The following is a 25351-nucleotide window of genomic DNA, read 5'->3' as shown; positions in this document are numbered from 1 at the left end:
CGTGTCCGCCCCCGCCCGCCCGCCAATCGCCGCCGTGTCCGCCCCCGCCCGCCCGCCCGCCAATCGCCGCTCCGACCGCTCCCCTCCCAAAACCACGCCCCCGCGGCAGCCCCGCCAATCCCCGCCCCCGGCCCTGCCAATCACCGCTCGCCTGGCGCCCCCCCGCGGCCCCGACCTTCGGCCCGGCAGGGTCAGGGCCCGCCCGCAGCAGGATCTGCGCTCGTCCCGGCACCGCGGGCGAAGAAGGGCCGGCAGCGGCGGCTCTGGGGAAAACGTCTTTATTTACAGTCCCGGCTCGGTGCGAAGAGCCGGCGCCGGGGCAGCACTCGCAGCCTCCCGGAGCTGAAGCCCCCGGCAGGGAGGCGCAACAGGGCTGGGGCCGCGGCTCCGTGACACCTAATCGCAGGATGGCACCCAGACTGACAAGGCAGGACCGGGCGCTCTGGTCTCCCCCGGGTTGCAAGTCCCTTTTCCTTTGGTACCCACAGGCACAACGGGTTGAAACCCCAGAGCAGGCAGCCGCGGGGGCTGGGACTGCGCGTCTACAGCTCATCAGCTGGGCTGTGGGTGAGTGGAGCCTTCTCCTGAACCCCCTCCTCCAGGGCCTCCCCTGTGTCCAGGAGGCTGGCAGCTCCCACGCTCTCATCCTTCTGGTCCTTTTTCTTCTTCTTCCCGCTCTTCTTTTTGCTCTGCTTCTCCTCCACACTTGCCAAGTCGCCCTTCTTGCCAGTCCACTTCTCTGCCAGGCAGCCTGGGGAAGAGAGGGGCAGAGTGGGCTCTGAGGGAGAGGCAAGGTTCCCTGTGCCCTGGGCAAGGCTCCCCTGCCCTTCCTGCACGGCCCCTGGCAGCAGCCAGGACTTACTTGTATCCTTTCCTTTTAGCACATGGTTGGCGCAGAGAAACTGGGAGAGATCCTCCGTCTGGTGATGCCTGTACCAGTCCTCGATCACATCTTCATACTCCTCCACCAGCACATCGCACTAGGCAGAGAGGAGAGCCCAGCTCCAGACACATGCTGGTGCAGCAGGACCAAGACAGCAGGTCCTGCCAACACCCTGCTTCCAGTAGCGCACCCTTAGACTCTCTCCCCTTCTACTCTGGCCCACCAGGTCACTGAGGACCAGTCCCACTGGTCTGGGTACCTGCTTTTTGAGGTCAGCCACCTCAGCGGAGGTCTCGTTCCACAGCTCATAAGGGATGTCCATCACCACCTTGACGCCCTTGTGCACCAGGTTGTGCAGGGTCTCGAATGTCTCCGACATGCCCTGAAGGAGCAGAGCTGCCTGGTCAGGTGGTGCTCCTCCTGCCAGGCTCCGCTCTCCCCTCCCAGTATTAGCCACACAACCCTGCCGAGCAATGCAGGAACGTGCAAGCCAGACAAAGGCCCCTGGGAGGGGCCTTACCCCCCAGGTAAGGCATTACCAGGAGGGAGTTCAAGTGGCAACAAGTCCCTGTCTGCAAACGTGGTTCCAAAACCAACAGGAAGACAGCCTCTGGTTCCCTCCATGCAGGCGAGGGCAGGGGCCTGCCCACCGCCACCAAGACAGCACCCCATACCTGACTTGGGGGGCAGCATGGCCTCTGATGCTGGGCACTGGCAGGGAATCCAGAGGATGGGAAGAATGAATTGATTTGTCACCCTGGCAGTGCAGGAGACATTTGGGAGCAGGGAACTGGAGGACAGACCTCACCTTCGCAAATCTGTTACTGCCACTCCTCTCCTTGTGCAGGTTGTAATCCAACAGCCGCTTGCAGATGTTCTCTGTCACCTCGATTAACCGTATGTCCCTGCACGAAGATGAGGGCTCAGGCTTAGCATGGCCCCCCAGGAACAGCCTCTCAAAGCCCTCAGCTCTGCAGACCACAGGCAGCGACAGCAGCAGGAGACCCCCATCCCACTCCTACTTACGACTGGGTGTACTTGACGGCAGAGCCCTTCCCGTCCAGGAAGCCGTACTTGGTGTCAATCACCTCCTTGGTCTTGCCAGTCTCCTCAAAAGCAGATTTCAGCTCCACAGCCACGTACTTGCACACTGCAGGGAGGAGAGCACAGGCAAGTTAGGGGGTGTCACTGTTCTGATGGCCAGTGGGACAGAGCAGCTGGGACAGCAGCAGGAACTAGCCCAGAAGCCAGGCACACCAAATCTGCTGTGAACACAAAACACACCTTGGCTGCTCAAAGAAATAACCAGGAATGGCTCAACTGCTTCCACTGGAGAACTCCTGAAGCAGGAACACTGAAAACAATGCCTCAGTGTAAGCCGGCCACTACGGCACAGCTGGGAAGTCAGACAAGCCCAGTTCTGCCTGCAGGTTTCCCCCCGAAGTTTCTACCTCCACAACACAAGCTGCTCTCTTCCTCTTGAAGAGGACAGGATCTTTTCGCAACACATGTCCCAGCATGGGTCGTAGTTTCTCCTCGTGACCACAGAACATCCCACCTGGTAATGGTTCCCTCAGTGCTCTGGGGATACAGGGACTGTGCTGGGGACCAAGTGACTGGCAGGGCCCAGTGGGCTGGGTGGCAGGACAAGGTGCTGGCTATGGACTGTGCCGCTGCCAGAGAGGCCATGAGCTCCAGCAACACTGCAGCAGAGATCAAAGCACCAACAGCTTTAGAACGCAGTGCATGATTTCTTTTATAAAACTAAAAAAAAGCTTTATTTCTTCTGTAAAAAGAGTTCAACAGAGCTACAGAAAAAGAGAGCAGGAGAAATATCTCAGGCATTTACAACTGGAAATGTAGAGGGGTGGAAAGGAGGCACTGTGTCGGAGGGGTGGAAGCCAGGAATGGTGTGGCACTTGCTTGCCCAAAACTAGGATTGCAGGAAGCTGGAGAAAGTTTTGTCCTTTGCTGTTTGTCAGGAGCCATCTCTTCTTCAAGCCCCACTTCAGGAGAAGGGCCAAGCCCCAGCAAGAGTTGTCTGGTGGCAGCAATGAGACAGTGTCCCAGGCAATGATGTGAGCAGAGGGTCGTGCCACAGGCAGGAAGAGAGCAAGGTGGCTTCTCCAGAGCTCCCATGCATATGTTGAGAATCCCTGTGTGCACCTCCTGCACGATCTTTTCTCTGCTGGCACCAGGGGCTGGAGGTGGCTGCAGCCATTTCTCAGGTGGGATGAGTGTTCATTCCTGCAGCCCCTCTGGACTCAGGCCTTGAGGATGTCCCTTTCCACACCATACCTGCTGCAGTGTTTCCACACATGCCAGGTGTGCTCACTGCTGGATCCAGTTATCCAGGTGCTGCCCACAGCTATTGCTGCACACTGACACAGGTTCCAAGCCTGGGCAGGAAGAGGAGCAGAGGGTGGTCAGTGCTCGCTCTGATGCTTCTCTGAGGATGCAGGTGTCACAGCAGAGCTCGGACATCAGCGTCTCCAGAGCTACTTCCTCAGAAGGGAAAGCTTTGTAAAGAGCTCCATATTTCTTTATTTTCTCTTTGCTGTCCAGCTCCACTTGTCCCTACACAGCAAAGGCAGAGGAAGCCGCAGCAAACAGCAAATGTCCGTCACGACCTGCCCCGGATTGCCTGTGAACCAAGGAACTGCTCAGGGAGGAAGCGTCGCGGAGACGAACTGTAAGCAGCAGAAACGAGCAGCCCCAGCTACGAACCGGGGACACCGGTGCCCGCGGGCAGGAGGCGGGCAGAGGGGCAGCCCGCAGTGGCGCAGCCCCGCACCAGAAACCCCCGGCTCGAACAGACAGCCGGCGACGGCCGATCCCCCCGGCTCCCTGCGGCCCCGCTTACCCTCGCACTTGCTGGGCAGCCGCACCCAGTCCGAGTCGTCGCCCCTCGCCAGCGCCGCCGCCATCAGCATCACCAGCAGCGCTGCCCCCGCCACCGCCGCCGCCATGGCTCCGCTTCCGGGGCGCGCTCCCGCCGCGCCCCACCCGGTAACCATAGCGACCGAGCCGCGCCGGCCAATCCCGGCGGCGCGCGTGGCCCTCACGACCAATCCCCGCCCGCCTATCCCAGCGGCGCGCGGCCCCGCCGGGCGGTCCCGCAGAGCGCCCACGTGGCCCCGATGCGAACGGCCGCCCCCAGGGTCCTTCCCTGCCCTGGAATTCTGGGAACCTTCCCCCCGAGGTACCTTGGGCTCCCTTCCCATTCTCCAGGTAATTCCGGGGCCATGCCACCCACAGGAACATGGCAGCCCCTCTCTCTTGTCCCCCCAACACAAGATTCCCACCCAGCACCCCCCCAAATGACACTGTCTCTCTCCCTCCCTCTCCAGTCTCCACAGTATTTTGGGTGCATTTCACACCCCTAGGCCGAAACAGGGCGACTTACCCCTCAGGGGTAGACATCTGCCAAGCCCTCAGCTCTGGGCGAGGAGGATAGAGGTGAGGAGGGCATCTGAGAGCATGACCTTCAGCAGCACCACCCGAACAGCCATGAGCAGAGCTGCCAAGGCAGGGTCCGAGAACACTGCAATGGAAAGGCGGGGGTGATGCCTGCCACAGAAAACCCACTGCCCCCACATCCTCTCCAGGCCTGCCACAGGGCCAGGTTCAGGGGGATCTGGAAGCCTTACGTGTGCCAGAGTCACCTCATGTCACCCTCATGCTGTCCCTGAGGCAGGCTGGCTCTGACCCACCATCCCCATTCTTCCCATCAGGTGCCTTCACACTGGGAAAACCCATCCCAACCACCACACAGCTGCAGTCAAGCCCCTGCCAGGAGCCCAGCAGGGTTTTCTCCCTGGTAACTGACATTCCCACCACGGTAGGGCCAGAGACTTACCAGCTGTGCTACCAGGACACAGCTCTGCCACCTCCTCGTTGCCTGTGGGATGAAAGAGCAGCTGGGGAGGCGCTGGCAGCCCAGCACCAGGTGTGCAGCAGGGCTGGCCACAAACCCCTTCCTGTGCCTGCCAGTCGAGGCAGTAACGTTGGCCCACAGGGCCTCACACCTGCTTCCAGAGACCCTGCCACCCCCCTCCTCAGGGGCCACCGGGGCATCCAACAGGTTGGGCAGCAGTGGGCAAGGCAGGCAGAAGGGGTGGCAGCAGGGTCATACCCGTGATGTGGATGGGGCTGGAGCTGTGGGACGGGGAAGTCCTGTTGGCCCCGACATGGCAGGCGAGTTCTCCCTCGGCCAGAAGGTCGTTGGAAAGGAGGGAGACAGAGCAGACGGTGCCACCATCCTCCTGAGAGGCCCCGTAGGCAAAGGACGGCAGGATGCTGCCATTCCCGCTGGAGATCCAGACAGCGTGGCCGGAGCTAGGGGCCAGGTCGCTCACCACACAGACCACCAGCCGCCGACGCTGCCCGGCCAGCACCATGCTCAGTGGTGGGGCCAGGGTGGGCAGAGGCATGGCTGCCCTGCCAACTGGGGGAGACAGGCTTTTAGGGGCACTGCATCCCTCACACATCCCACCCAGCACGGCTGCCAGCACGGCGGTGCCCATTCTTCACACACAGGCTGGTTGGCATCAGGCCCGTCCGCCCCCGGGGCTGTCCTGGGGCTACTTGGAGGGTACTCACGGGGCAGCAGCGGGAGCAGAGCGGCAGCCAGCAGCACCTCCATGGCGGCTCCGGCACATGGGGTTGCCGAGGGCTCAGCCCCCAACCGCGGCACCAGCTGCGCCGCCCCTCGCCGGGGCTGCGGGGCCGGGGCTGGCTCCCCCCGCCGCAGTAGTACCGTCCCCGCCCCCCGCCGGTGGTACGGCCCGCCCCGCCCCACCGCTGCCGGCGCTCCTTCCGGACCCCGCCATGGAGCGGGTCCCGGTCCCGGCGCCGCCGCCCGCCGCCTCCTTGGCCGAGGTGCTGCAGATGGTGCGGAGCGGGCGGGAGCCACCGGGCGTGCGGCACCCCCGCGCCTCGCCCACGGGGGACACCCCCACCGCCTCCCGCCTGCCGCCGCCCACCAAGCCCTGGGAGCGCCGCCCCGGCCCCGCCGGGCCCTGAGCACCCCCCGCGGCCCCAGCACGGCGCTGACGGCAGGTGATGTAGAAACGTACCGAAGAACTCTTGACCAGCTCTGCCTTGCGGCGGGGGGGTGGAGGGGAACGGAGGGCGCCTGGGACAGGGCTGGCTGGCAGTGGGGCAGCGGCTGCCGTGCACTGAGGGGGGCAGGATGAGCTCCCGCCCCATGGTGTCCACGCTGCACGAGCGCGATTCAGGGTTGGAGCCAGGCTGGAAAGGCCTCTGCTTTCTTCTGCTTCAGCCAGAGACAAGCAAACCAGAAAAAAAAACACCCAACCCCAGCACTGTGGTGCTACACCAAGACAGATGCTGGGCGTGGCCACACCAAACACTCCCAGGACACGACTGGCAGGGCAACCGTGGTTACTTGCAGTCAAGGCTGTGGCTTCATGCAGCAGAACTTTGTGCCTTCTTCTTCGTGGGTTAAGGCACATGTATGACAATAAAGCAAAACAAAACATGTCCAATCACTTTAACACATAGCCATCATTAAGGCATAGGTTTTTCAAGGATTTTTCTTCAAAAAACAAAATATATCTATTTTTTTGTCATTTTCAGCATCCACATTTCATGCTGTTTTATGACCTCTTCACCTATGCAGCTTCAGCCAGCACTCAAAAGACAAAGAATCCCACCACTCTCAACCCAGGAGCCTAGTGGGAGCAGCAATATTGCTTGATTTCCATACACCACTTTTTGATAGCTAGTGAGCCTTTAGGAAATGCAGATTAACTTCAACAGAGCCATGTTTCCTCTCCACACAGCTTGGTGACCACCCCATCTCAATACAACTGTCAAATTAATCTTGCAAAAATTTGAAGAACCTGAGAACTGACTGACATAACACTTGAAACTCTCAGGGGCAAGGGCAGGATGACACGTGCCTCCTCCAAGCAGCAGCATTCCTGTGCTGAGGACAAAGCTACTCCACCTTGAGCTTTGTTTTTATGTTCATGGCTGCCAGCTCCGCCACAAAGTAACGGAAGACATGGGGCACAGGGACAACCTCAATCGTGTCCACCTCGCTGCAGACTGAGCAGGAGTACCTCCTGCTGCTTGCCACAGAGGAGTGGGGCAGTTTCTCCAGCACAGGAGATGTCATGCTGCCACAGCTTGTGCACACGTAGGCAATGGAGCCATCGGAGCAGTTGAACAGGCGGTCTTGCAGCAGGAAAGATGTGCCATGAGCCAGCAGAGCATCCCGCTCCATCTCACCAAAGCGAATCCCACCTTCCACGTTCCTCCCTTTGACAGGCTGGTTGGTGACAGCATCTCGGGGCCCCGTTGTTCTCACCTGGAACTTGTCCGAGACCATGTGGCGCAGGCGCTGATAGTACACCACTCCCACAAAGATCTCTGCCTCCAGCTCCAGGCCGCTGATGCCGCTGTACATCTTTTCTGTCCCAAAGAAGTTATAACCTGCGCTCACTAAAGTCTCACCGAAGTATTTCAAAGCAGACTTCTTCTCTGTGAAGGTGAAGGGAGTGGCATCATAGGAGACACCATGCAGTGCTGCTGACTTCCCCGCCATGCTCTCAATCAACATTCCAATGGTCATACGGGAGGGAAAGCCATGAGGGTTGAAGAGGATGTCTGGAACCATCCCATTCTCTGTGAACGGCATATCCTCAACTGGCCAGAGCTGGCTCAGGATACCTTTCTGTCCGTGACGGCTGGCAAATTTGTCTCCAATAGTTGGATTTCGGGGAACCCTCACAGTGATGCAAGCCTTCTTGAATTTCCCAGTGCCACGGTCATTACTGCATAACCTGACATTGTCTACAATGCCAACTTCCTTATTCCTGTTTAGGCAGAAAAACAATCACAGCAAAGGTGTCAGGCACGTCAATGATTTTTAGCTAGGAAAGGAAAATTAAGCAAAAAACCTTAACCACTTCATAGTTCTTATAAAATGCCTTGGGACAGCTGGGAAACACGACCATTTTTCAAAGTACTATGCAGTGGCAAAGGTAATCAGACTGCGTAAGAATTAGGGCAAGAAAGCAATATAAGGGCATCTCACAAATGCCATTCAGCTACCACTTCCAGGTCAGCAGGTCACATGCCACCCATGATTTGAAATAAAGATCATTTAAACCTGGTTGATCTGTATCACACTTTGTATCTGAGAAACTGCATCCCAGCATCATTTCCTTTGCGTTAAGGCAAGTCCTTCTTCCTACCTCCAATAAACTGACACTATATTGATAGAATACCAAAGTAAAGAACCGGGTTCAGTTCTTTAGCAGACACAAAAGTTCAGATCAGAAAGGGAAGGCAAAGTGTGAGCTTTGCCAACAAGTGCCTTGTTCAGGGGTGTGTTCCTTCTCCAGATGAGCCCTCAACCTCCATATTCCATGTGCTGGGTGTCTGCTAATTGTTGTTACAGAGCTTTCAGCCCAAACTCTCCACTTATTTTGGAGACAATGGCTAAGGAATACATTTTGTCCCAAGACAAGGCTAATTTTCTCCTGTGTCCTAACGAACACAGTGTTTGTGGAAGGCCTGTACGCAAGTTTAGCTCCTGTTTCAAAGCTATTATTTTGTTGTGTCCATATGCAACCAGCACAGGCCATCACAAAAAAAAAAAAAAAAAAAAAAAAAGAAAGAGAGAGAGAAAACTGTGCTTCAAGTTTCCAAAACACAGTCCCATACTAGCCACTGTGAAGAAAATTAACTCTACACCAGCTAAAACCAGCACAATAAGCCTCTTCCAAGCTTGTTCAAACTTTTGAAGTCAAAGGCTCTGTCCTCCCAAGCCCACACCTATGGTCTAGCAGCATAAAAGGCACTTAGGACAGTAAAGAGAAATCCCTCGTAAGGGGCAAATTGGGAGCAGGAGCCAAGACTGAAAGCTGGGAGCCTCATCTCTCTGTAGAAAACTAAATAATTACCTCATCGGGATCGAGAATGAACAAAAGCTGAATGTTACAGAGGTAAAATGGCTCTCTGGATAAGGAATCTTAACTAAGGCCAGGCTAGCATGAGTGCTGGGGAGCTGGACCATGGGGTAGGAGAACCAGAAGACAAGGCTGAGCTTACAGACCTCCACATGATAATGTGCCGAGTCTCTTAGTCCTGCTCTACGACAGCAGACTCCCCAGTGCAGCCAGGGCAGCATCTGTTACAGAGCAGTAAACAATGGCCTTCCCAGTAATTCCAGTTACTGTGTCACCCAAGTGCTTCTCAAACTAATTTGCCTTCACAATGTGAATAATTACACAGCACTATCCCCACTCTATCAGTGCTGTAGAGGGACACATGGACAACCTGAAGTTGTATGGACAACTGGGAGTGCAGGATGCACTTAAATACATCAGGTTTTGTCAACGTTTTTGATTTCCTTTCCTGAAAGAATTAAAAGGATTTTAATGAAAGCCCCAGCATCCTCCTTTCTTTCAACTGAAGTTCAAAAATCTTATAAAAGTTATCCCCAGAATATTCCAGGGGGAGGGAGGGGTATAGTTGACATATTTTAATATTCTGCAGAATCTGTAATGTTAATAAAAATGCTCTTTGTACCCCTAATCCTGTAACAACTTTCTTACAAGGTTTTCTGGCAAGCCTCTGGGATCAGGAACTTTGTTTTGTTTTTGGGTTTTTTTGTTTGGTGTTTCTTTGGTTTTTTTTTAGACAGAACATCTTATGCAAATCAATCGACAAAAAGCTACAGAAAGCGACTGTGGCGTAGGCAGAGCAGCAATCCTTGGGAGACAGCAAAACACTTCTGCAAGTGCTTTCTTTTCACCTGCCTCAGATACTCCTCTTGGGATAAGTCAGCTCTGCAGCACAAATTGGCTTAGAGAACAGATGTGATGCATGAGTGGGAGTCATCTACAGCATGAACTTCACGATCTCTGTCAAGACACAGACACCAGGAGAAAAGGGAACACCTGGAGAAAAAGGGCCAACTGCTCTCACCACCTGGTGAGCAGAGCCAGGACAGACAAGCTGTACTTACGGATAGTGCACTGTAAAGGTCTCCCCTGTGTTGAGGTTCATGAAGCTGTAGAATGGGTCTCCGGGCTGTAGAATAGACCCAACAAAAGGCAGTCCGTCAGCATCCAGCTTCTCCATAACGTTTGGATCACCAGGCTTGATGCCAAATACTAAATTATCGCCTGCCCTGCTGGCTTTAAGGGAAAGGTCAATGCTCTCCATCTTGATAACACTTCCAAAAGCAAATCCTCTCTGCCAGGAAGATTTATTCACAATCTAAAAAGAAGAAACAAAGGCTTGTTAAAGACTTGCTAGTAACTTCAAAAAAGAAAGCACTTACAAGGTAAGCATCAGATCATTATGGAACACTGCCTTCCTAAACAAAGCCTCCCAGAAAGTCACTGTTCCAAAAGGCTCAAGCCTCCTGTAACCCCAGTATTTTTCAATGCTGGAAGCTCACTGTCTTGCACAAAGGAGCTCTGCTCTACTCCCAGTACCTCCAGCATTACCTGCCGTAACAACACTTAACCAGCGCTCCTGAATCTGCCCAAAAAGAGTGAGGACTAGCAAAGGCAGAAAGCAGGGTCTTCTCAGCTCGGTACCATCCTTCTTCCCAGTCCCCCACATCAAATTCTTTCAGAGAACAGCAGGATTTCTCCTTTTGGTAGCTTACCATTGCATCTTCCATGTCATAGCCGCTGTAGGAGATGACAGCTACGACTGAGTTGGTGCCGACTGGGTAGCTGTCCATACCATAATGGTCATACATGCTGGGCCGCACCAGAGGGCTCTGGGGGGTGTGAAGGTGGTACAGCTTGTTATCTGAGCGATCCTTGTAGTTATAAACTGGAAACCCCATGGTTTGCTTTCCTAGAAGGAAGGTAGGAAAGGAGGAAAGGAGGAGGAAAGAAACTTGCATTTATTCAGGATCAATTCAAAATTAATGTACATTTCATCCTCCATGTATCTTGTTAAGAAAAAAGGTGGAAATACTTAAACTTGGAATTTAGTAACTGCCCTAAGCCCAGCTATAAATTTTCTATGAACCACAATACTCAATTCCTTTCATAGCATTTTATAAGGACTATTTTTGTTTTATTTTCTGCAATTTCAAAATCCCCACTATGGTTGGTGTGGTGGTTTTGGTTTTGCTTAGTTGGGGATATTTTTTTGTTTGTGGTTTGGTTTGCTTTTTTGAGAGGTGTGTCTGTGTCTTCTCCCCAGGGTTTCCCATAGTGAGGCACATGTTAAATATTTCCAGGCCAAAAAGCATTTGCTCCTGCAGTATAAATATAATGGCGAGGAAAGAGTTTTAAACATAGTCACATTGGTACTTTCAGGAAAGTATGAGAAACTGGTTGTGTTTTAAGGACATCTTTCTAATATTAGTGTTAGAAATTCAATATACTAGAGGTGTTAATGAGATAAATGAGACCTGCTCTCCTCAAGCCCCTACCCACACTTTCTCTTAGCCTTTTTTTCAATAAGATTCTTGCAAATCAGCTGATTGAAACCCCACTACATATCCTACCCCAACTTCTTTCAGACAACCAAATAAATCCATTTAAATCTTTGTCAAGTAGTTTTCAGAAAACCCACACTGTTGCCACAGTGCTGTATTACTCCCTTGCAACAGATGCCCAGCAAATGTCCTCTCAACAGCTGCGGTGTTGCGACAGCTGTCACTCTTGAGAGAAGGTGACAAGGAAACCTCACCCTAAGTACTGCAGAGCACCTACTGCAGACATCAGTCAGAAGCAGGTTATCCATCAGCTGTGGGGACAGGAGGACTGTTGGCAGCACAGCTGTCAGACACTAACATCACCAAACAGCTGCTGCAGTGCTCTTTGCTTCTCCATATGATCAACAACAACAAAGAAAACGTTTAAGAAAAATAGTCTAAGAATAAACTAAACTAATTGTTTTAGAAAAACTACACAAAACTTACTAAAGGCTTAAAGACGGCAACATGAGTGCAACAACTTAGGACTACCCACTGGAAGGCAGCTAAGATGACTAACTTGACTTCATTTGCTTTGCTATGAAAAAATGGCTGTTCATCAACCTTAATGCTGAAACAATGTCTGGGAAGAGCTGTTATTTGGGTATGTGGGAAGACACACTGGAATAGACATGTGAGAGGGTTTTTTTCTACCCTCTTCCTTGCCCAGAGACTTGTGGCACTGAGTACTATAGCACTTACCCATCTGGCACTGGTACATGTTTCGTGGACTTTGGTTGTGGTCGGAGAAGGGAATGAGGTTGGCCACAACACTCAAAATGCTGTGAGGGAAGAGTTCCTGGTGAGTGGTCACTCCGGGCACCACTTCTGACTCCAGCGAGGCCACGTTCATGAAGATCTGCAAGCATTGAATTGGACAATGGTTGTTCACTTCCTTCTTTTAAAGGGAAGGAAGCAAAACAAAGCTGTCTCCAATGGCTTTTAATCCATTTAATTTTTAGATGTGGTTGTCGTTTGCACCTTAGTGTATTAGCAGGCAAGAAAAATCAGACAGCTATTAAACTACCGATCACCAATCACAGACTAGATGCAAGGAAAGAAAGACTGGAAATACAGAACTGCAGTAACTTGCCCTCCTTTCTGTCTCCCATATTAAATGTTCCAAATTGGCAAGCTTCCTAGCAATCCCCTGTGTGGCTGCCCATGAGCAATTTGGAGAACACGATGTAACACAAGGTGACACAGTACACACAAGACAGCAATCCTTCACCTCTAAGGCTTCGCAAAATGAATACTGACAGCAAATGTCAAGATCTCAAAAAGATCTCTACAGTCCATCCAAGACATTTACCAGAAACCAATTAGCAGAAAGTGACAAAAACCCTTTTGCCACCTATTCTAGCCCTTCAACACAAGCTCCCTATGCCCCATCCTCAGCTCCTTTTGCAAATATTTTCCAAACCCATTTTTGATGTCAGAAAGCTCTGTAACACGGAAATATGCAAACCTGACCTGTTCTAGAGTACCAATCCATTCATTCTTTCCATAGAACAGGTTTCTGACAGGCCGCACCATCCGGCAAGGGGTAGTAAAAATGAACAATCCAGGATACAGACTGGGTTTTCCTGTCATTGGGATAAGGACCACTTCTGCCCGTCCAGGAAATCTTTTCTCTTGTGTTATCTGAGCAAAGAAATACCAATTTGGAAACACAAACCAGCACTGGTTTAGTTAAACTGCATCTAGCACATTACACTATGAAAAATGTCAATCACAGGTGCAGCCACTAATAAAATACACGAAAAGACCTTAAAAATACTTTTAGAAAAATCTCCACTAAGAAAAGGACAGAATATGTCTATCTTTTTTTTCTCCAAGAAAAAATAGTTTGTTTTAAAAATTATGACTTCATAAACCAAGAGATGAAACATATGGATATAGAAAAGCAAAACAGAAAGGCCCACCCCAATACCAATATACAGCCAAAGATAACTTATTGTGTCAGATTAAAAAAGATAAACAAATACATGGAAGACTAAAAAGTTCCAAACATATCTATTTTTGACCACTGCATATTGAGGATGTTTAGCTAAGAAACATTTAAAGCAAGAACAACCTTGAAACGGCGTAGGGTTTCTGCAATCTCAGGAGCCAGCTCCCCCTCTACCCAGCCCACCACAGAGCCATCCAACACAACTCTGTAGCACTCTGCATAAGGCTTGCTTGGAGTTGCATCAATGGGGGTGACACCTGCGAGAAGGGGAGGTTGACAGAAGGAACAGCCAAAAGAGCAAACAAAACACAGAAGTTATTTCAGCACAAAGTCTCAATCTGCGCCAAAAAGCTTTCTGAGACATCAAAAAATTCAGGACAAAGCTGTAGAGTATTTATTGGAAAATACAAAACATTCACAACTAAGAATGCCATTCTCCTTCCCATTTTTCTGATTGAAATAAGGATTCCCATTATCGTGGCAATCACAAGTGTGCTGCAGTTCAATTCAAGTCACCAGGAGCATTACTCCTGCTTAGTCCAGTTTCTTAGACCTTGTACTGTGCAATTCCTCGTGCTTCAATGAAGATCTTCACTCTACAGCACACAGCTAAGAGACATTTATGTTGAACTTTACACTCTCCAAAAGGCTGACAGGCCTACCACTAAGCAAAAGCATGGTAAGTACAGGTTCAACTTGATTTCACCTTCTTAACTGTGTGCTGTGATGCTACGTGGAGATACATGTTTTCAGGGCAGTGAGGTAAAAAGGAAGACTACTTAATTAAATGATCAAGCCAGTAAAACATACCTAGGGAACATAACAAAGGTGGAATGTCTGTCACGGGCACCATCTCTGTCACTATTTCACACACAGCCGTCATGTGATTCATCAGACCACAGGGTTCTCCATCTGGGGTGTCCACAGGGCACAGGAACCCCCAGGATTCGGGCAGCAGCTTGCGCACAGTTGTAGTTCTCATCTGGGAAAACGCTGCCCCTCTGTGTATGCAGCGGAAGTGGGAAAGGTAGCGGATGAAATTCAGCTTGTCCCCCACCACACAGAGACCACTGTCCTGTAACATGCCCAGGCCTTGGGAACAAAGTTGAGATATTTGTCAGGATGTCATCCAGCTTTAACAAATGCAGTATGATACTACAAGGCAGTTTTTTATTTTTCACTGACAAGCCCTAAAGATGTTCACTGTGGATCCTAACAAGAGAGGCACATGTACACACGCAACTAAGTGACCCACAAGAGACCTAGAGACTTTAAATTCCAAGCTATTGCTTAAAATCCAGTTCCTTTCACAAACATATGAAAGTAATTCCCAGTGAAGTGACCAGGAATTTGCAGCTGGTACATTTTACCAAAATTCTGCAGCCTTTTAATCTAATTTCATTTTCTAGTGGCACTCCATTACAACAGTACAACCTTGTCATACTAGACACTTCAGGGAAGCATCAGATAAATTTGAAATATACTAATGAAGCAGTTTCTTTCCACTTAAGCTCACATGACTCAGGACGCAGTTCTGGTTAACAAATGCCCCTTCTTTGTCTTACATTGCACCTTCTAAGTTAGAAGAAATAACCTTTGGGGAAACAAATCAAAATACAGTTGCTGTATTAGACAATGCTAAATTTTGTTTCAACTATTTATGTGGATAGAGTCTTTGCTTTAATAACTAACCTGTTTTTATACCATACACAATGCCTATGCCTGAGGAGAAATCCTGCTTTTTCCTCAACTGTATCTTTCCTCAAACTCCTTCCACTAATTCAGTTACAGTGTACAATGTCTGCCTACAAGCAGTTAAGAGCTCAGTTTTATGCTGTTCCTCATTCTGTCAATACAGGAAAAAATAAAAAAGGCTTCCTAAGCCTGCAGATTTACCGGTTTTAGATCGTAGATTGCCAGTTGCAAGAAGATATTCAAATGGCTTGGTGAAGTCTGGTGCCAGGCTGAATGCCTTCACCAAGCTGTCAGTGTTTAGGCTGATATCTGCTTTTTCCGTTCTTTTCTCCAAAACAAACTTAACAGACTGCAACCAGGTTTCAAGCCTCTCCTAGAGTTTAAAGGGAGAGATTTAAATTTAAAACAGGAAAATAAAGGCTCATATTAGAACTTCATCCTCAGTTGCACATGCTAAAGAAGTCCTCTGAAATCAGCCAGAATGGACAACTTTTAAGGAACTGACAGTTTTCCAGCCTTATTTCCCACACTGACTTCCTTCTATCAAAATGCTGATGGTACTATGTCAACACAGAACTGCAAAGAAGACACCCACCCAACAGCTTAGTAATCACTTCCATCTAGACTGGTGATGAGTCTGGCAAATGCAGTACAATAACAGAATTCCATAAAGCACAAACAAAATCTGAAAAAGAAACTGTACGTATAATCTGACCACAAGAACAACTCTGCTAAATACAGCGACAAAGCAAAAAAATGTTTAGATACACAAACTCGAAAGCCATGGGAATACAATATTTAAATGTTGCTGAGACAATCAGAGATAGTGGATTGGATTTCTATTTTATCTGTAATTTAATCACTATTGTGATTGTAGATAGCAAAGAAATTGGGAAAAATACATGAGACATCCATCAATGCTTTGAATTCTTGGTGAAAAGCCACTGTATACACTGTACATGGTATGACTTAGACTACTTAGGATCTTTGAATTCAAAAAAGGGGCTGTTAACTCACTCTCCTGCTGATCTGACAGGGCTAGGCAGGAAAGCAACCTTTTCTAGTTCCTGGTGGTTGTTCCATACAGCACTAAAATGCTTCCCCAAACTCACTTTCAATCCACTCAAGTAGTAGAGAGGTTTTAAGTCTTTCAACAAAACAATGCTAAAGAGAATTTGGGCTAAAGGGGAGAAGAAAGATTAAAGTACAGATATCTAATAACTCAAGGAAGTATCTTTAGCTGGGGATGAGAACTGCTATTCCACAATGAGCTTCATGGGATAATCAAGCTTCTGAACAGGACTGATTTCCTCACTGCATCCTAAAATGAAGTATCCCTAGAAATACTCTGAATTCATATTGAATTGGAATAAGTATGTATAGTAATTGTATAGTAATAAGTTAATTGTGTAAGTCAGAAGCATGCTATCAACTTTCTGATCCGTAAAAGAATTTAAAGATGTGAGAGCAATGATAACATCACGAATCATCACTTTTGAAAGGTGAGGGAGGCTGGGGCTGGTTATTTTCTTGCACATTTGCCATGTGAAAAAGCAGCAATGCTACAAGGCAGATTGTAACCACTCCCATATCAACCGATATAACATAAGAATGCTGTTTCAACACACTCTTCAAACACCAGAAGGATTGGTATTCCTCCTTCCTCAGACTCCCACCCTGAATGGGGCACTTTAATTTGCTCTGGTATGCTATGAAGCTCTTTATTCCAGGTTTTGTATAGGCTTTTCTTCAGCATATTTAGTACCCCATATTGAGAGAGCCAAGCCTTCCTCAGCTATGCTGCCTGATAACATTACATCCAGAACTGTCTCATCCTTCACAGCATATCCAGGCTCCCTGCTCTTCAGTCTGGCTCCTGCACTTCTCCTGACCTCATGGTCACTGTGGGGTCTGGACTGGATGACCGCTACATTTACAGGCTTAAATCTTACCTTTAAGAACATAAGGAAAAGCTGTCCTGGGGTAAGAACCTCTTGATTCATGATACTATCTGGATTATCCTCCATGCATTCCCCTTTGGCAAAAGCATACAGCTTCCGGGTCATCATACAGAGCAGGTAGAACTTTTCAGTTCTATTTGTCAGGTGAATGCAGATACACTTGCTGAAGGAAGAGAAAGAAGGAGGACAACTAACATCATCTCTTCATGCTAGCTGTTCTTCAAGTTTCTTATAAATAATCATAAACCAATTTTTTTGGATAAAAAGCCTAACAAGGCACAAGCTTCTGCAGTTGCTCTTTGTGAAATGAAAATTACAATAAATAATAATAAAAATAATAATAGCAACCCAGAAACTGAGCTGAAAAATTATCAACTTGTCATTTTAAGGGTCTAGTTTTGTCAAGGATACACCTTAAAAGAAGCTGAACCTTGTGCAAGATTGATTTTACAAGCTCTCATGTTAGATATCCTTATAAGCATATAGTTTATTTAAACAGCTATTTGATTTGGGGCCAGCCAACAAACGAGGTTTGTGTTATTTTACAGTAGCTATGACACTGATCATACACACACACACATCCACATACATGCACCCCACTCCAAACCTGAGATGGAAACTAGTAGTAAACCACAAAATATTTCTGTTAACACTACCGGTGTCCTGCCACAGAAAGTCCAAATCTCCACTGCTATCAACCTACACGTGGAAAACTGCAGGCTGAGCAACACTCTAGCACAAACAAAAAGGAAAGCCACACCTAATTCCCACTAGAGCAGGTCAAATGCTTTCCAAGACACTTAAGGTCACTTGCTCTCCAAGACACAAGTGCAACAGCCTTCCATCAGCACTCATAAGATTTTTTTTTTGGCTTTTCACTTCTGACTGATATTGCCCTTGACCAAAGCTTTCACTTCACAACTTCACTGCAAAGCATGACAAAACTCGGAAAGCAGGTTCTGTCCAGGTAAGTTACTGTTCTGTCTTATTACACATAGGGTACAACCCAAGTCAAGGTTTCACTATTCTTCCTCTTCCATCTCCTCAGCTGAGGCAAATAACGTGTACAGACCATATCAGAGAAAAAAAAAAAACACCTCACAGGAAAAACCAAAACACAAACAAATCACCCAATAGAATATTTACCTATTTACAAGTACTCAAGGACTTGGGCATCTCAAACGATCCTTTTCATGTGCTAAGAAGACTCTCAAAGAGCAAACACCTACTTTACCAGAAAAATATTTAGTTGAACACCTGTCACAGTGACAGTCTAAAAGGCAATTTTTCCATTGCTTTCTAACTTATTTCATGGAAGAAGCAAGATTTTAAAGCATCTATTTTATTCCATTTTAAAAGATAAAAATTACTCATAGCTGACAGCAATTGTGTGAACTGATAACAATCTGCAGTATTTCTGTTCAACATATGGAACCTCAAGCAGTCACAGACCTAGCTTTAACCTTCTCTTCCTCAATATTTATGTTTTTCATCACTTACATCTAAATAACAACTGATACCCTCTCCTGAAATCATTTTGGGAATACCTGTGTTGATCCATTAAAATACACAATTCTGAACACCACAAATACAGATCATCATAATATCCTGGAATCCCATCAAAAACTGGCCACTGGTTATTGTTTTATAAACACATGTGAAAAATCAAAATAAAGGGTGATGTAACATGGCAGAGTACTCTTACATCTCCCTATAAATTCAATACAGTAACACTGCATCACACACTCCTACACACATACATAGATACCTCAAAATGAAATCTGCAGCCTGTTCATTGCTGTACCACTCAGGAAGGCTGAGTTTTATTCTGAAGCTCTTTCCCAGGTATTCGAGGACATTTTGCTGTGTCAAACAGCCCGCATCCACCACCGCCCTCATCATCTCAGTAACGCAGTTCACAAAAAAGGTGTCATCTTCCTTTCCTTTGAGCAGCTCTTCGAAAATCTGGTAGTCTGGAAAATTAACTAATGCCTGAAAGAAGTGTATCAGATCAGAAAAATAAGGTCACAGCATCTGTCTATAAAATACAGCTGAAGAACTAAGGCACCCCATAATTTAGGGTTTCAGTCCTCTGGAAATGCCCTTCCACAATGCAAACTGAAAAATGCTGTGGAGTTGAGGTGCTTACAGTAATGCAGGGGATATTCATACCCTGATAATGATCACAAGTACTCCCAATACAAGGAGTGGTTATTTAAGGAAAAAAAAATAAAACCTCCAAACTTGCACACTCTAAATTAAAGGTCTTCTTTTGTTTAGGTAATATCTTCACAGAACAAGCTTACTTAGAAACATGAATTTAACTCACCTTTGCCTAAAGCCACTATTTATTCTCATGCGAACCAAAGGGCAATTCAGCCTTTTGATGAAGGCTGTTGGAACGAATCTCCTTTATTTTCAGCACTTCATTCACATACTAAATCTCATATTTAAATCCAACGTTCTTGTTTTTATAATGGTTTCCTACTTGTTTTTATACATTAGGGTTAAGCAAATAAGCTGTTTCACCAATGACTTCTGTATTTACTGACAAATGTGCCTCATCTTTAAGTAAACAATTCGTAGGTAGGGTTCAAAAAGTTCAGGAAAAATTGAAGGCCACATGAAAAAGACACTAAGGCAGATTTCTTTATAAAAGAGGACAATTTAAGCTCAATTCTGCTGCTTGGTTATCATGATATACACAATTTGGAAGAAGCCAAAGCACATGCTGCCTCTTGCCTAACAGAGAGCACTGGGATGATTATACAGCAAGAAGAAACCAGAATTACAGCTGAACAGAAGCGCAGTGGAGCCGCTTTTGTTGAAATGAAGATAAAATTTGTTGAAAGAAGGTTGAAAGATGATACGAATTCAGTGATGCCATTTTACATGATGCTTCCATCATGTAGTGTCACAGGCCTCTTGATTTGCTCTAAGGCTTTGCTGCTGTAGGCAAAATACACAGCTGCAGTTACCAGAGAAAGCATGCTTTTAGGGAAGAATTTTAGAAGTCTTGGCTCAAGGAAAACTGCCTGCTATTGAAACAACAGTTTACATCTATCAAAGGTACTCAAATAGATCCTTCTAGATCTTCACTGCTTTCAGTTCCAATCAGAAACAGCATTTTATTTTTCTTCTTAAAAAAGGAAGCCAGTTCACCGGTTTACTTTTACATGGGACAATCTGACTTTAATGTTGTTTACTCACTGAACATTCAGCTGCCATTCTATTCTAAGAAGATTCCTGAGATCTGTCACAGCAAGTGGCAAACTTTCCACAAGCTCTCCATCCAGATCGTTTATTAGCAAAAAACCATGAAACCCTTGTGTGACTCTCCCCTCCTCTCTTGCCCCTGCAGACACTTCCTCTGCTGCAGATGAGTGTTACAATACAGACATAGACTCAGTTTGGACTACTGTTTTCCAATCAGAATACGAAGGAGGACTGAAAATACTTAAAATGCAATTAGCTTCTTCTCATTACTTAAAATAAAAATACTTTGCAGAACTTCTGTATTTATTCAATATAAAAAGCACAAGCATTCACTGCTTACCTTCAGAGCAAATCCCAAGGGGAGGAAGAACAACTCTTTCTGAAAAATGAAATTCACCATGACACAGCCATTTTCCAAGTAGTGAAGGTTCATATTTATTGCAGTGTGCTCATCCTTAACACAGTGCATCACTACTCCTGCAAAAATAACAAGAGTGAGCTGTACAAAACTGGCTGCATCACTGTGACGTGTCTGAGCAGGTGTGAGACAATTCATGGGAGAAACGTTGGTACTTGGTGGCTGAGACAAGGTAGATCTACACAAGGTAGATCACTCACTTCAGCATCAGTGGGCCATTTAAAATTCAGCTCAATTCAGTTCTCAGCAGAGCAGGGCGATGTTTCAGAACAGCCAGCACACTTGCTAAGAGGCTTGGAAGATGCACGAAGTTTTTAAAAAAAGAAAGACCCAAGCCTCAACTATTCTGTCTGTAACCTTTGGTTATAAGATAGAGCAACACATAAATACTCTTCCTTATTGCACTCTGAGTCAAGTTTTCACATCTCTGTGCTTGGGTGGCAATGCTGATGCAGTGTTCCCTGGTTCTGTCCCATGCCATTCACTACAGTACAAAATAAAATAAAAGAAAAAGGACCACTTAATCTAGCACTGCCTTGAAATAAACTAGTGTGGAACTACAGTGTATATTCAAGCACCACGGTCCAGTCAAATCGGCAGATGGTAACACCCGAGTCTAAAATCATATTTAAAATTTTCTGGGTTAATTCTGTTTTAAACTGGTTTTGCTGAGTATACATACCAAAGGTAGGGGACAGCCAAGAACCTAGTTTCTCTGCTTCATGGAAATTAAATGTGCCACCCCAAAGTATGGATAAACAAAATCAACAAAACAAGTTCAGTGGTTTACACTGACTTGTACTGAAGACAGGGTTTTAGCTGCACCCTCCATGAAACAAAAGGTGACATACACTGCAAGCCCTGGAATATAATCTCCTCACTCTGCATGGGCAGCTCAAACAGCTCCCACAGGGCAAGCACCTGCCTCATGCTTGTACTGTTTGCCCTTTATTTTTATGTGTAGTAAAAAATATAAACACTATACAAGAGCTACAACAAAACAAACTACCAAAATTCAGCTACAGATGGTCAATCCTGTTTGTCCTCAAGTAGTTATTACCCGGATGCTGCAGGGAACTGTTCAGCTTACCATACTCTGTGAAACCAGGGCCTCTGTTTTTCCATTTGTGTCTTGTCATTGCAAGAGGGAAATTTCGCCTGGTCATAATCAGCATTCTAATAACTTTTTCTAAGCCATTAATTATAAAGTAGCCTCCCATTTCCTGGCAGGAGAAAAAAAATATTTTTATGTCCTTGGAAACTCAGAACTGGCACTTTAAGTAAAAGAAAAAAATGCCTGTATTATACAATAAAAACAAACACTTCACGTTTTAACTAGGAAACACATAGCAAGACATGTTTCAGCACTGCTTTTGGAAAGGCTGCACTCCTTACTAGTGACTTATGCAGTCTAAATGTAGCACAGAGTGCAAGGAAAGGGATACATGTTCCACAATTTATAGGAAGAAAAACATCCCCAAAACCTTTGTGGTCAAATGAACATCTTTGAAGAGCTAACATTAACTTTTTAAAATAAATGTTCTGAAGTTCTCATTTTGAGTTTATAAACCAGAGGGATTTTCAGAGCGAAACATCTCTATCTGGTCACCTACAAGCTAATTTTTCTGATTTTTTTTTTTTTTTTTGTAGTTTGATCACTCATTTCGTGAGTGCAAAATGGAGCACTAAATACCAGCAATTACAGACAGCTGACATGCTACTGGGGAGATGAGGAAAAAGCTGAAAAAGACAACTGGGAATGAAAATGTCTTTCAATGCCTGCTCTCCAAATCTTTGTCTCCACAGAGGCCTTCTCACAGCACCCTCAGTTGCTGGGTAGCAGTTGAGAGGTATTGGCACTGCACAGATCCCTGTATTCAACAACAGCCATGACTGCAAATTTTTCAAGCTGCTTCATGGAACCACCATAATCAAGGTTCATACAGAGAAAACAGCACGTCAAACTTGAAACAAAATATAAATGCTCCAGCACTGTAAAGAGAAGCTGGCCTGACAGACTGCTCAGATGAAATACAGATTTTCCTGATCCACAAAATCCTCGTTACCTCTTCCTCCTCATGGTGCTGCATGAGCTCTTGTGGAGAAAGACCATAGAGGTTGCACAATTTGGACTTCACCATGATAGGAATATACCCTAAGGGCTGTTTGATAGTCCCTTGTGGCATGCCATTTACTGACCAGCTGATGTCAGCCTGAAACGATACAACATGAACAGTAAGCAAATTAAGTTGCCCTTTAATATTTTCTGCTATATTAATTGTATATTTCATATAACCATAGGTTTCAACCACAGTTTAACAGACTTCTATCACCGTAAAATGGTAGTAATAATAAAAAGCAGAACTAGTAGATACATGCATAAAGATTATGCTCTGGAAAACAGTCAACATGGGTTTACAGAAGCAAATCATACAAGTCTAGAGCTAGGTAAAGAAGCTGCTAGGTGAGTGAACAAGGTTGGTATTATCTACTTTGCCTTTCAGATCCTTCAACACAGCAGCCTAAGTAAAAAAGGCAGCCATGGGATAGGAAAGGAAATCTCAGAAGTTAACAGTTAAAAGAAGAAAACAGCAAGTGCTCAGTAAAGCACATCTGCACTACAACCTGCAGAGACCTTTCCTAAGACTTCCTCACATAGCATGCTCAAGAGTGATCTGAAAAGTGAGAAAGAAAAGCATGTGGGAAAGAAAATTTACTAACAAGATCTGGCAGTGGGTCTGCAGTAGAACTGTGGGAGCAAACAATCCTAACTTTATATGCAAAACGACAGGCTTTAAAAGAGCTACTGTCATGCAGGAAAGAAACACTGGCACTGCAATACAAGAACATTGGTTCAACACCTGGCAACAGCTAAAGAGAGTAAATTGAGTCTTAGAAATTACTAGGAAAGGGAAATGAAATGTTACTGTGCCTCTTTAAATCCACGGTGCAGCCTTACATACAGACTGCTGCACAGTTCCAGTCGATATCTTAAACAATGACTACAGGTATAAAGTGGCTCCTGTATGAGCAGCTGCTCAGCAGACTATGGCTCACTTCTCACCTTGGGGAGGTCAGACCTGCAGGATGAAACTGAGGAGAGGGATACGTGCTTAAAGCAGCACAGTGGAAACAGGGAATGATTACTCACTGCTTGCTGCTGTGTATAGGCAGAGAGTGGGAGAGACCAACCTGTCCCAGCACACGGCAATGCCTTTTCATACAAGGCACAGCAAACTGTTCTGTCCAACTGCTCCAAACATTCCAAAAATGATTAAACAGATAGACAATGGAAACAAAAGACATGGGAAATAATTCAGGGGTGAAAGATAAAAGCATCTCTAGCTCAGGAAAATCTAAGATCCACTGGGAATACAGCTGTGAACAACCTGTAACTGCCCCATTTTCATGTTCAGGTAAGATACTGCACTTAAGAGTGGCTTTTAGCGTGTAAAGTGTAAGGTTCTGGACAAATTAAAAACCTAAAAAGCTAAGATTCCAAACAAGCATTCCCTTGTACCAGGTGCTTCATGTAAGCAATCAGCTCAGACACAATTACACAACTTTAACAGAAAACAGCAATGTGAAATCTTTTCATAGTGCAAAGGAAAATATCTGCTGGGCATGATTCCTCTCTAGGCAAATTTCAGAGCAAATCAGAAAAACGATGAACATGTGAACAAGACGATTTATAGGTCTGGACTTCTGTATGGGAGCAACACTGCTTTTGAAACCTGGATTCCTGCAGAAACAAGATTTAGATGATCAGCCTGGGATGACACGGGTCTCCATCCAAGGTCTTCCGAACTTACAGGTTCGGAAGGTAAATGTGACAACAGCGTGGAGAACTTGGCTAGGGTGACATGGGCTAAGGGCAGCGGGGCCAGGACCGCGACAAGCTTGGCGTGTGTGGAAGTTTGTATGGTGAGCCTGTACATCAACACGCCCACGTACCATCAACACCCCAGACCCCACGCGGGGCAGCGCTCTCTGAAACGCTCTCAGCGCTCTCCCCGTGGGACCTGCGAACCGGGAAGGGGCCTTTAACTAGAGCACAAGGCTCAACCGGCTCCGCCCTCGCGGGCGTGAGGCCGCCCGCCGGACGGGGACAGGCGTGCTCGGGGCTCAGCCGGCTCCGCTCCCTGCCTGTGCCGGACGTGCGGGCGGGACCGGGACACGCGTGTACAGGGCGGGGCTGGGACCGGGACCCGCCCCGCCGGACGGGGACACGCGTGTGCGGAGCGAGCGGGCGGTGGGACGCGGGCACTTACGGTGATCCTGCCGCGGTAGGTGCTGCGGAGCCCGCGGCACTCGGCGGGGTACACCCTCCTCTCCTGGCAGACCGTCCCGGCCGGCACGGCGGGAGGGGCGATGGACACGCCGACCAGCGCCAGCAACACCCGGCTGTCCTTCAGCGCGAACTCCACCGGGGGCACATCCTGCAACGGCACCGGGTCAGCGCGGCGGGGGCAGGGCAGGGTACGGACCAGCCGCCCCCCGCCGCCCCACGAACCTGCACGGCGCGGTACACGCCCTCGCTGACGGCGTAGTTGAAGGACTCGATGTGGGCGGTGGTGAGGTCGCGCCGGGCCCTACCGCGCCCCGGCGGCCGCAGCCGGTGCGGGTCCCGCGCGGGTCCCGCCATTGCCACCTCAGGGAACCACCCGGGCAGCGGCGCGTGCCAGACCCCGCCGCCAGCTCGGGCCGCCGCGTGCGAGGATCGCACCGCCCCCTGCGCGGA

General features: G+C 47.7%; 3 protein-coding genes and 1 long non-coding RNA gene across 6 annotated transcripts; 1 reads left to right on the top strand and 3 right to left on the bottom strand.

The window, feature by feature from the left end:
- Window positions 1-262: 262 nt before the first annotated feature.
- Window positions 263-3883, bottom strand: CNPY3 (canopy FGF signaling regulator 3). The gene is made up of 6 exons (XM_064647800.1): window positions 3747-3883; window positions 1910-2033; window positions 1692-1788; window positions 1143-1265; window positions 863-980; window positions 263-751 (listed from the first exon to the last, which is right to left on the bottom strand). Exons 1-6 carry the CDS (start codon window positions 3850-3852, stop codon window positions 543-545), a joined length of 777 nt encoding a protein of 258 aa, XP_064503870.1. The 5' UTR covers window positions 3853-3883; the 3' UTR covers window positions 263-542.
- On the bottom strand, window positions 3414-5649 carry PTCRA (pre T cell antigen receptor alpha). 3 transcript variants are annotated; one of them, XM_064647804.1, is made up of 5 exons: window positions 5486-5584; window positions 5019-5330; window positions 4743-4784; window positions 4290-4427; window positions 3414-3527 (listed from the first exon to the last, which is right to left on the bottom strand). In XM_064647804.1, the coding sequence occupies exons 1-4, from the start codon at window positions 5526-5528 to the stop codon at window positions 4318-4320; spliced, it is 507 nt and encodes a 168-aa protein (XP_064503874.1). In that variant the 5' UTR covers window positions 5529-5584; the 3' UTR covers window positions 3414-3527; window positions 4290-4317. The 3 variants fall into 3 exon arrangements, with proteins under 3 accessions (XP_064503874.1, XP_064503872.1, XP_064503873.1); XM_064647802.1 differs by having other exon boundaries at window positions 5019-5576; XM_064647803.1 differs by lacking the exons at window positions 3414-3527; window positions 4290-4427 and having other exon boundaries at window positions 4479-4784; window positions 5486-5649.
- Window positions 3987-8027, top strand: LOC135410895 (uncharacterized). Its single transcript, XR_010428925.1, has 2 exons — window positions 3987-4085; window positions 6485-8027. It is a non-coding gene; the product is annotated as an uncharacterized LOC135410895 (long non-coding RNA).
- On the bottom strand, window positions 6384-25329 carry POLR1B (RNA polymerase I subunit B). The gene is made up of 15 exons (XM_064647792.1): window positions 25124-25329; window positions 24882-25049; window positions 22677-22823; window positions 21701-21833; window positions 20533-20669; window positions 18745-18968; window positions 16968-17139; window positions 15217-15388; window positions 14131-14412; window positions 13444-13577; window positions 12840-13010; window positions 12069-12225; window positions 10539-10735; window positions 9888-10141; window positions 6384-7728 (listed from the first exon to the last, which is right to left on the bottom strand). The coding sequence occupies exons 1-15, from the start codon at window positions 25253-25255 to the stop codon at window positions 6849-6851; spliced, it is 3360 nt and encodes a 1119-aa protein (XP_064503862.1). The 5' UTR covers window positions 25256-25329; the 3' UTR covers window positions 6384-6848.
- Window positions 25330-25351: the final 22 nt, after the last annotated feature.

Source organism: Pseudopipra pipra, chromosome 3 (genome assembly GCF_036250125.1).
Source record: "Pseudopipra pipra isolate bDixPip1 chromosome 3, bDixPip1.hap1, whole genome shotgun sequence".
Taxonomy (NCBI): domain Eukaryota; kingdom Metazoa; phylum Chordata; class Aves; order Passeriformes; family Pipridae; genus Pseudopipra; species Pseudopipra pipra.
The sequence above is the reverse complement of the archived record's forward strand: the minus strand, read 5'-3'. Positions and strand labels throughout refer to the sequence as shown.